Source organism: Diospyros lotus, chromosome 6 (genome assembly GCF_014633365.1).
Source record: "Diospyros lotus cultivar Yz01 chromosome 6, ASM1463336v1, whole genome shotgun sequence".
Taxonomy (NCBI): domain Eukaryota; kingdom Viridiplantae; phylum Streptophyta; class Magnoliopsida; order Ericales; family Ebenaceae; genus Diospyros; species Diospyros lotus.
This window is the reverse complement of record NC_068343.1, coordinates 12176915-12187954: the sequence shown is the minus strand read 5'-3', so window position 1 is coordinate 12187954 and position 11040 is coordinate 12176915. Positions and strand designations below refer to the sequence as shown.

The 11040-nt window shown below is 28.9% G+C and overlaps 1 protein-coding gene across 1 annotated transcript; it reads left to right on the top strand.

The window, feature by feature from the left end:
* Positions 1-5311: 5311 nt before the first annotated feature.
* Positions 5312-6550, top strand: LOC127803437 (basic endochitinase-like). The gene is made up of 3 exons (XM_052339653.1): positions 5312-5619; positions 5760-5910; positions 6038-6550. The coding sequence occupies exons 1-3, from the start codon at positions 5334-5336 to the stop codon at positions 6405-6407; spliced, it is 807 nt and encodes a 268-aa protein (XP_052195613.1). The 5' UTR covers positions 5312-5333; the 3' UTR covers positions 6408-6550.
* The last annotated feature ends 4490 nt before the right edge of the window (positions 6551-11040 follow it).

Genomic DNA, 11040 nt, shown 5'->3' with positions numbered 1-11040 from the left:
GAAAGTGATTGTAAAGAAGATAATATATATATATATATATATTAAAAAAATATTCACAGTGAATTTAAAAAATTCTTAACAAAGAGTGAAAGGTAGTGGATGTAAATAAGTTATCAAATCACTATAAAATTTGATGTCATCTCTAATTTTCTTCTCTTTCTTTATTTATTTTTTTAATTTTTCTCATATTTGAATTTGTAAAATTTTTAAAATTTTAATTCATACCCCCCTTGAACTTCACTTGGCTAAAAATAAATTATTGAAATTGAATTTGCAAGTTATTTTCTTTATTTTGAAATCATTTTTTTACTTTTTCTCATGCAAATACCAAAAACATTTTTTTTTTAAAACTTGGAACAAGCAATGCCTTAGTGGAATCCACCATTTTCAAATACAAATGGAAAAATATTTGGGATTGAGATTTAGTAAATTTTAATATTTAATAGCAGCATTTAACATTTAACATTAATTTACACCAGCCGCATCATTGGACTTTTGAAATTCAATGGATTTAATAGTTATTTAAAAATGGTAAAATAATTTTATATTTAATATGGGTAAGGGTTATTTAATATTGCATCTTTCGTTTTTAATTTTAATTTTCCTATGGAAAAGGCTTATTTAATATTGTTTTGGGTTATTTGGTATTATCTTTATTGAATGTTTTCATTTAAAAAATAAAATGATGTTTGACAGTTTTGATTTATTAATTTAGTTATATATAAATATAATTAAATTTTTTCTTTCTTTTGCCCCTCCCTCTTCCTTGAACTAGCTAAAAAAAAGTTATTTAACACTGTTTGAAGTTATTATTTTTTTCATTGAGTTGATTTTATTTAAGAATTAGCATGCAATTTGATAGTTTAATTAATTAATTTATCTTTGTTTTTCCCCCCTCCCTCCCCATAGAACAAGAGAGTACGTAGATTAGTGGAGGAAATAAAAATTAAATAATTTATTAAAAACGAAAAACATAATAGTCAAATGAAGGTGGGTTTGTACCTAATCTTTCATATCCCGTGCATTGGCCATGTGGTACAACTTTTTTTTAAGTTGGCAAGATTTTAGATAAATCACACCAAATATCACTTAATTTTGATGTGATTTTGATAACTAAATTTTAATTCATTACAATATGATCATAGAAGTTTAAAACATTTTACAATATGATCACATATAAGATTTTTTAGCCATTTTATAGCCAAAATGGGTGACATGGCGCTCACATGATGCTGATGTAGTAACTAATAAAAATTACAATAACAACCAATTAGAATGTACCACATGCAAACCTATTCTCCCTTCCTCTCTCTGTTCTCACCGCTTGCCGCGTCTGCTACCCTCCCTATTTGTTGCCTTCGTACTAGTCAGAGGCGACGGAGGTGAAGTAATGGGCGCCCGAAGGTAGAGGCGACCGAGAAGCAATCGGAGGCGTTGATGGCAGCGTAGACGAACGACAACCAAAAGTATTGCTGGCGTAGCTTCATCAGCGACAAATGACGATGGAGACGGCATCAACTGCATCAGAGGCAAAACAGTCAGAGGCAGCGGAGGTGAAGTAGCAGATGACTAGAGGCGGAGGCTGTCGCCAAGCAGTCGAAGGCATTGATGGCAGTGTAGGAAAATGATTATTGAGGCGACAACATCTGTGTCGGAACTGACCGACGATAGCTGCAACAACGACTGGTGTGAAGGCAATGAACGACGAGGGTAGGAGATGCGACAAGTGGCGAGAATAGGGAGATAGAGAGATGGGGGAGGGAGAATGGGTTTGATGGATTTAACACATGCTATGTTTTAATTGGCTGTTATTGCACAATTAATATATAATTTTTATTATTTATCACATCAGGGTCACGTGAGTATCACGTCACCTACTTTGGTTATAGAGTGGCCCAAAAATCTTATACATGATCACTTTACAAAATTTTGTGATTATATTATAAAAAATTAAAATTTAATAATCAAAATAAAAAACACACCAAACTATAGTGATGTGATTTACCCGCAAGATTTCTATCCATACTTTATGGGGAATTATAGCAGCATAGGACAAGTCATTGGATGGGGACCTTTGGGTGTTTCCACTTATGGTTACACTAGACTAGACTACCCCCTTCATTCTAATCAATCATTTTTTCTTTTATTTGGAAGACTGAAAATATCGAATTCTAATTAAATTATTCATAATTTAATTTTTTTTTAAAAATTAAATATTCAGATTAATGTTATCAAAGTAAAAAAATAATAATAAGTTTTCCATCCATTTTTATTACTTCCAATCTCTCTCAATTCTGAAAAAGCAAGAAAAAGAACAGGATTTTAAATACCCTCGACCTTTACAGTAATACTCTCTGTCTCTTATCTATTTTCATTTTAACCTTCTCTCACATTACTTTTTATTAATATTACCCTATGATAATGGTTAAATTGTAATAAGTGTATAACTTTTTTAAACAATAAACACTTATTACACTTTATTTTTAATTGTCAAATAATTTTATTAAATGATAATGAATATGTCGATATTTAATCAAATAATAAAATATTTAAAAATTAAGGACAAAATATAATAAACGTACGTATCATCTAAAAATAATAAATTAATTACGGCTTAAACATTATTCAAAAGTGAATAATTAGAAGTAGCGCCCGTCGCTATAATGGGGAGGAAAGAAAAGTAAACAAGATAAGAAAAGGGTAACGAGTGGCTTACCGCGAGAGGAAGACTAAAAGAGAGGTAGGTCATCTTGTCATGTGGGATGCAGCTTCTGGGCGTCGATTTACGTAGAAATGGGCCAACAATTCAAACACACGCCATCTTCTGCCATCCATCCCCGGGCTCCATCCTCTTCCTCATTACCAGTTTTGACCTGTAATACATGCTTTGCTGCTCCGATTGGCTGGACTTGTTCCTGTAAGATAGACGTTGCTTAATAATTCGTCTCTTGGTCTGCTCCATATCAACTTGACTAACTACATTAATTAATTATTTAATGAAAACTACCGGACAGTGGTGCTACTGGATATACAACTCTATAGTGGATACACGTCTCTCTCATCCATCCTTAGCCGCCGCAGCAACAGGAATCCTTCCAATATTTTCTATCTATCTATCGATCCGCTTCTTATCTTCTCTATTTTGTCTTTTTGTCTCATATATAATTCAAACAGCACCCATCTCCCCTCCTGCATACGTGCACTACAATTACTGGTCAGCAACAACAGAGCATACAGTAAAGCTATGGCCATTTTGCCACGCATAATGATGCCACACCCACATGTATGCATGCTCGTTGATTAACTACTTTCATCTTCAAAGGTTTCAAGACTTTCTTAAGAATATTCCTTTATATGATTTTATACCAAATTTAATTCTTCTAAATGGATGTTTTTTTCTTTCTTATAAAAAAATTGCGCTACGATGTTAAATAATTACTCATCAGTTTCAAATTTGATAAATATCATTACTAATTCGAGTAGTAACCCTATAAACCTAAAGTGTCATGAGATCAAACCCTATAACTCTTAATGAGTTATTTAACCAAGTTTCAAGTATTGGCATAATCTTATTATTAAAAAAATTTCAAATATGATATCAATAAGTCACCTATAAATATGTGTTCCAATGCAGAGAAAGGATACTGAATTGGTATAGGTTAGGATCATGGAAGCGTTACAGAAATTATGATACAAAATTGATATTTTCATAATTGTGATAAATTCTTTTTTTTGAATATGTTTGATGCATGGTGATGAATTATCACATTAATTTGTATGATTTTTTTTTGGGAAAAGAACTTTGGTAGAAAAATCTTCAAGCAGGCCATTGCATACTTCCATGAACAACCCTCGTTTCTCTAACTCCTATGCTGGCTCAACCAATTTGTTGAGATTTTTTCAAGAATATTAATTATTTTTATAAAAAAATAAATAATACACCTTTTACAAAAAAAATTACTTCATTTCATTAAATTAAAAAAAATAAAGTTCAATCAACTAAAATATATGATAATCTCTTAATGATAGTGATTTTTTAATTAAAATATAATATCTAAGAGATTATAAAAACCAAACAACCTACTACAATAAACAAATAAAAAAATCTATTTTTATTTAAATTCTAAGAAAGTCGGTGCAAATCAAGTAAAAAGTTATTCATTTTTGATTCTCCTATAGGAGGAAATAAAATAAAGAATTAAATTAATAATATTAAAAAGATAAAATTCACCAATGAGCAAATTTTCATTTCACCATATGCTGAACTATATTTAACTTTTTGTAAAATGAATTTTTCTTACCTTTTGAGATGCAAAATTGTTGATTAAATTTCTATATATAATCAAATTTATCTAATAAATCATGTTTAATGAATATCATAGGTAATCTATTCAATCTTTCTTGTGACATAATTAACCTCAAATATGACTTTATGAACTTCAATTTTGAAAATCTCCTTCCACATAAGCCATTAAAATTGAAATTGTGAACAATATTTTATAAACAATATATGCATTCGGAAAATAATCAATTCTTTTGATGTAATGTAGAATTTCCATTGAACTATTTTTTTTCTCTTGAAAAGTTTCTTTCTAACACTCTTAATTTTGAAAATAAATCTAAATATCAATACGAACGTTTTCAAGATTCAAGCAATACCCTTTTAAAACATCTTTGTCTACTGATTTTAATTTCTTGAAATTGCATAGAAATCTATTTTTTTCATATATTCCAAATTGCTCAAAACTATTTCGAAGTGAAGAAATGACTGGATCAATCATATAAATAAAATAATCAACTCTAAAAGATTCTTCAATGATTTGGTTTATCATTATTGATATTTTTATCAAATTATTTTTTCTCACGAATCACGCATTTTTCACAAAATATGAGATTCTACTTCCATTTCATTTACAAGTTTTTTTTGACAAAAATCATAGCAGATTGAAATTTTTTATTCTTACAAGTTTAAACAATAAAAAAAAAGACCTTTTACTTAATCTATAACAATGTCAATATACATATCTTTACATTAAAGCTCATTCTAAATAAATTAACTGCAAACAAAATATTATACTAAATAGTCATGTCTAATAAAAATTCAAAATTCTCTAATTCATACATTAAATTTTATTTTGGGCTCAATTTTTAAATAAAATATTTATTATTAAAAAATAAAAAATATATATATTACAAAATTTTGAAATTTAGGGCCGCAGCCGCCTAAATAGCCTTATGGCTGAACCATCTCTGCCTAGCCTATATATAGCCACCCACTTCCACCATCCCAACCACACCAAACTTATCAGTACTAACAAAGAGAGAAAAAAAAAATGAGGGTGTTGTGGGCACTAGCTTTGTGTTGCGTTATCTCCCTGGTGGGAGAGTCGACGGCCATTGACGCCGCCGACATTGGTTCTCTTATCAGCAAAGGCCTCTTCGAGAAGATGTTGAAGCGTCGCAATGATGGCAGCAACTGTCAGGGCAAAGGGTTCTACACTTACGAGGCTTTCATAGCTGCCGCCAAGTCCTTCGGAGCTTTCGGAACCACCGGAGATGTCAACACCCGCAAAAGAGAGATCGCAGCTTTTCTTGCTCAGACTTCCCACGAAACTACCGGTACGTTCTTCTTTTTTACTCTTATGTTTTTAATTAGATTAAATAATAACAGGTTTGGAAAATTTAATGTTTCTTATTTATACTGAAATAATTAATTATTGACATGAATGGATCATATACATATATTTATATATATATAGGTGGGTGGCCGTCTGCACCAGATGGCCCATATGCATGGGGGTACTGTTTTCTTAAAGAACAAGGCAATTCTGACTACTGTGTTCAAAATCGACAGTGGCCTTGTGCTCCTGGCAGGAAGTACTTTGGACGAGGCCCCATCCAAATCTCATAGTGAGTAACCCTCTCTCTCTCTCCTCTCTCTCTCACACATTGAACACACATATATGGTGATCATGTCGTTTGTGAATTTATCATGATGAGCTGAATTCTCGTGCATGATGCATCATGAACTTGGCAGCAACTACAATTATGGTCCAGCCGGGAAGGCCATAGGATCGGACCTGTTGCATAACCCAGACCTCGTTGCAACCGACGCAACCATATCCTTCAAGACAGCCTTCTGGTTCTGGATGACTCCAGAGTCACCGAAGCCTTCGTGCCATGACGCCATTACGGGCAGATGGACGTCCTCTCCGGCGGATACAGCAGCCGGCAGGGTGCCTGGCTATGGGATGACCACCAACATCATCAACGGCGGAATCGAATGCGGGAAAGGTGCTACTGCGCAGGCTGACAACCGGATTGGATTCTACAAGAGATACTGTGACATTTTGGGCGTGAGCTATGGCAGCAATCTCGACTGCAACAACCAGAAGCCTTTTGATTAGGCTTAGCCCCCTCAGTTGCTGCTGATACTGCTTTGCTGGGCCAATGTCCAATGATTAAATAAAAATGGATTCCAACGCCATGTTAATTACTACTAAACAAGCGTTTCAATAAGTGACTCTGATTCTTCATGAATTGCGACATATTCCTGAATTGTGAATTCGTGGGCTTTTCTTTTATCCCGTTTCCTTTAAAGCTAAAATATGCATTTTTTAAAGAAAAATGAATATTCCTAGATAAATTTCCTGTGCATGTAAACAATTAAAACAAACAAAATAACCAGAAAGAGATATATATGTAAGAAAACACAAACTAAGCCGCTTTGATGGTTTTTTCCTTAATAATAAAACATAAATAAATGAACTTCATTAATTTTATCAATAATATTTTATAAAAATTCTGATTCTATATATATCATGCCTAGACTGTGAATCAAATGATTATTATTATTTCTTCCGCTAATTGTACTACTTGGTGACATTTTAATTGTCAGCCGGCCCAGTAGGGATCCATTGGGATGCTCAAAAAGCAACGGTAGTTATCTATCTATTGGGCCTTCCATATTGGCAAACAGGCCCAGCATACTAATGCTGGAGCAAGCAGAGGAAGTGAGAAATGGGGAAAGCTGGAATTCATCGGTGTTGTTTTTTTTTTATATATTTTCTTTTTAGTTAAATTTAGTGCAATTTTATTTAATTTTAAAATTTAATTATTAATGTTTTTCAAGCAAAAAAAATATAAATTATAAATATCTGTAAAGATATCTCAAAAAGTTTTTGTCTACATGTGAGTCGGATGGTTATTTATTTATTTTTAATTAGTTTTTGGTAAATTAAGAAAAGTAATTAAACAAGATATGCCAAAGAAATTGGACCGCCTGAATTGATAGGTCCCAGATATGCCAAGGAAATGGAATTGATCCCGCAATTACTTTTCATATTGTAAATTAAGAAAAGCAAAAAGTAAATCAATTTTTTCGACAGTTATTTCTTAAAAATGTGCCCACAATTCTAACACTATTAATCAATTTACCATTTTACTCTTCATTTATTTATAATGATTAGTAGTAAACTGAGGATAAAATGGTAATTTCACTTGACAACTCCCTTTCTCTCTCTCTCTTTTTTTTTTTTTTTTTTTGTTGATTTAGACGAAACATCTACCATCTCTTTCATAGGTAACATTTATTAAAATGAGCAAGATAACTTTATATCAAAATAAGATTGAAATGATTTTTAGACTAAAATATGAAATGATCAAGATAAGGGTGATAAATATTTCAAAATTTCTATCAAACTATTTATTAAATATTTTGAAATCTTACTTTTTAAAAAAAAAAATATGTTTGTGTTAAATACATATGATAAGCACTAAAATAATGATTTTTTAACAAAATTCATTCAAAACTGTATATTTACATCAATAATAAATTTATGATTAAATTATGATTAATGTGAATTGTTAAAAATTAAAAATAGTATTTTATTTTCTAAATTCATGTTCAAAAGTAAATTCCAAAAACACTCAGAAAGTAAACATGATATGCAAAAAAAATTGGACCGCCTGATTTGATGGGTCGTAGATATGCCAAGCAAATGGAATTAATCCCGCAATTACTTTTCTTATTGTAAATTAAGAAAATTAAAAAGCAAATTGATTTTTTCGACATCTGTTTCTTAGAAATGCACCCACAATTCTAACACCGTTAATCAATTTACCATTTTACCTTTCATTTATTTATAATGATTAGAAGTAAATTGAGGATAAAATGGTAATTTTACCTGGCATTGCAAGATAACCTTATATCAAGGTAAAGTTGAAATGATTTTCAAACCAAAATATAGAATGATGAAGATAAGACTGGAAAATATTTTAAAATTTCTATCAAACTGTTTATTATACTTTTTTCAAAAACTTTTGAAATCTATTGAGAATTATACTTTTTCTTTCAATATGTTTGTTAAATACATATGATAAGCACTGAGATAATAATTTTTTAACAAAATATCTCTATTATCAAATTCATAAAAAATGTATGTTAACATCAATAACAATATGATTAAATTATAATTAATGTGAATTGTCAGAAAATAAAAATTAATAATAGTGTTTTATTTTTTAAATCTATATTCAAAAATAGATTCTAAAAATATTCGAAAATAGATATAATTATTAGTGGAATCAAAATAATTTCACTTAGATAATTTAAATTTATCAAAACATATTTTCATATTAGATAATAAAACATAAAATTGAATAAAATAATTTAAAAAATTAGTGAAAGGAATTTGAATTAGATAATAAAATATATATATATATAGAGAGAGAGAGAGAGAGAAATTTAAATTTTAAAAATTACCAAAAATATGGAAATTTAAAAATATCTTAAATGACATTACTTATAAAACTTAATAAATAAGTTCTTTCAAAATCAATCTTTTTTGTAAAAATAACACTTAATAAATTTAAATTTTAAAAATATATTAAATGACATTAATATACAGCTAGGTGATGTGTTTCAACCGTTTGTTTTGGGATATAATCCCCTAGATCGAGGCGTTTTGACAGATAATGCCTAGGCCTACCCAGGGTAACATTATGATGACTTGGTTACTTACGAGCTTCGAAACTTGTCATACTTGGCCAAGGTGGTAATGGAGTCGAGCTTCCAAGAGTCCCACCCTGTTGGTGTCCGAGGGCGGCTTTAGAGATGCATAAATTTTTAAGGGGTGCTTAGTAGGTGGTTTGGTCCATGATTGGTTGACCATATCTCGAAATTTGGAGAGATGGCACGTGCTCACGAGACAGTCGGCCCACTACCCGATGCGGACATTTCGTTAGCGCATTACACTACAAAAAATTTATGAATTAGTGACGGAATTTTTCTGTCACTAATTAGAGACGGTTTAGTGAAGGAATTTTCGTCACTAAATTTTAGCAACGGATTTGCGACGGGTATTCCGTCGCCAAGTTCTTTAATTTTTTTTAAATTTAGTGACAAAATTAGCAATAGTCAATTACGTCACTAAACATTTTTAATATTTTTTTAATTAATATATTAAATTTAGTGACGGAAATACCCGTCACTAAATAATTAATAAAAATAAAATAAAATTTCTTTAGTGATAGAATTGTCTGTCGCTAAATTATGTGTAAAAATAAAAATAAAATGACTTTTATTTAGCGACGGCAATGGCCGTCGCCAAATTATTAAAAAAATAAATTAAAATTAAATTTATTTAGCGACGGGATATCCCATTGCCAAATAATTTTAAAAAATAAATTTAAAATGAAATTAATTTAAGATATAATTTGAAAAATAAAAAATAAAAAGATATTAATTTAGTGACGGAATATCCATCGCTAAAATAATTAAAAAAATTGAAATTAAATTTATTTAACGACGGGAAATCCCATCGCTAAATAATTTAAACAAATAATTTAAAATGAAATTAATTTATGAAATAATTTTAAAAAATAAAAATAAAATGAAATTAATTTAGTGGTGGATCCGTCGCTAAATTAATTAAAAAAATTGAAATTAATAATTTAAAATGAAATTAATTTAGCAAAGAATTTAAAAAAATAAAAAAAGGAAATTAATTTAGTGACGGAATACCCGTCGCTAAATTATTAAAAAAATAACATTAAAATAAAATTTATTTAGTGTCGGGTTATCCCGTCACTAAATAAATTAAAAAAATAAAATTTAAATTAAATTAATTTACCCAAAAATTTGAAAAAAAAAAAATGAAATTTATCTAGCGATAGAATACCCGTCGCTAAATTACTAAAAAAATAACATTGTAATTAAATTTATTTAACAATGGAACATTACGTCCCAAAATAAATTAAAAAAATAAAAATTAAATTAAATTAATTTAGTGAATAATTTTAAAAAATAAAAAAACAATGAAATTTATCTAGCAACGGAATAATGATCGCTAAATTACTAAAAAAAATAAAATCAATTTAGTGAGAAGATTTTTTGTCGCTAAAAAAATTAAAAAAATAAAAATAAATAAAATTTATTTAGCGACGAGTTACCGGTAGCTAAATTATTTTAAAAAAATAATATTAAAATAAAATTTATTAAGTGATGGGACATTTCGTCGCCAAAAATTTAAAAAATTAAAATAAAATTTATTTAGTGATAAGATAATTAAAAAAATAAAAATAAAATGAAATTAATTTAGAGATAGAAACACATCGCTAAATTATTTAAAAAATAAAATTAAAATAAAAAAATTTTACCAATGGGAAATTCGTCGCTAAATGATTTAAAAAATAAATTAAAATAAAATATATTTAGCAATGGAAAGCCGTGGCTAAATAATTAGAAAAAAATAAAAATTAAATTAAATTAATTTAGCGATAGATAATCTGACGCTAAATTATTAAAAAATAAAAATAAAATAAAATAAAATTTATTTAGCGAATGGAATAGCAATCTCTAAATGATTAAAAAAATAAATTAAAATAAAATTTATTTAGCGATAGAAATTTTCATAGTTAAATAACTAGAAAAAAATAAATAAAGTGAAATTTATTTAGCGACGAGATATCCGTCGCTAAAATAATTAAAAAAATTGAAATTAAAATTATTTAGCGACATGTCGCTAAATAATTTTAAAA

What these genes read in the sequence shown, in the direction of transcription:
- LOC127803437 (XM_052339653.1), top strand. Translation starts at nt 5,334, where the DNA reads ATGAGGGTGTTGTGGGCACTAGCTTTGTGTTGCGTTATCTCCCTGGTG. An exon ending in GACTTCCCACGAAACTACCG is followed by an intron (nt 5,620 to 5,759) that starts GTACGTTCTTCT and finishes ATATATATATAG; the next exon opens with GTGGGTGGCCGTCTGCACCA. An exon ending in GGCCCCATCCAAATCTCATA is followed by an intron (nt 5,911 to 6,037) that starts GTGAGTAACCCT and finishes TGAACTTGGCAG; the next exon opens with CAACTACAATTATGGTCCAG.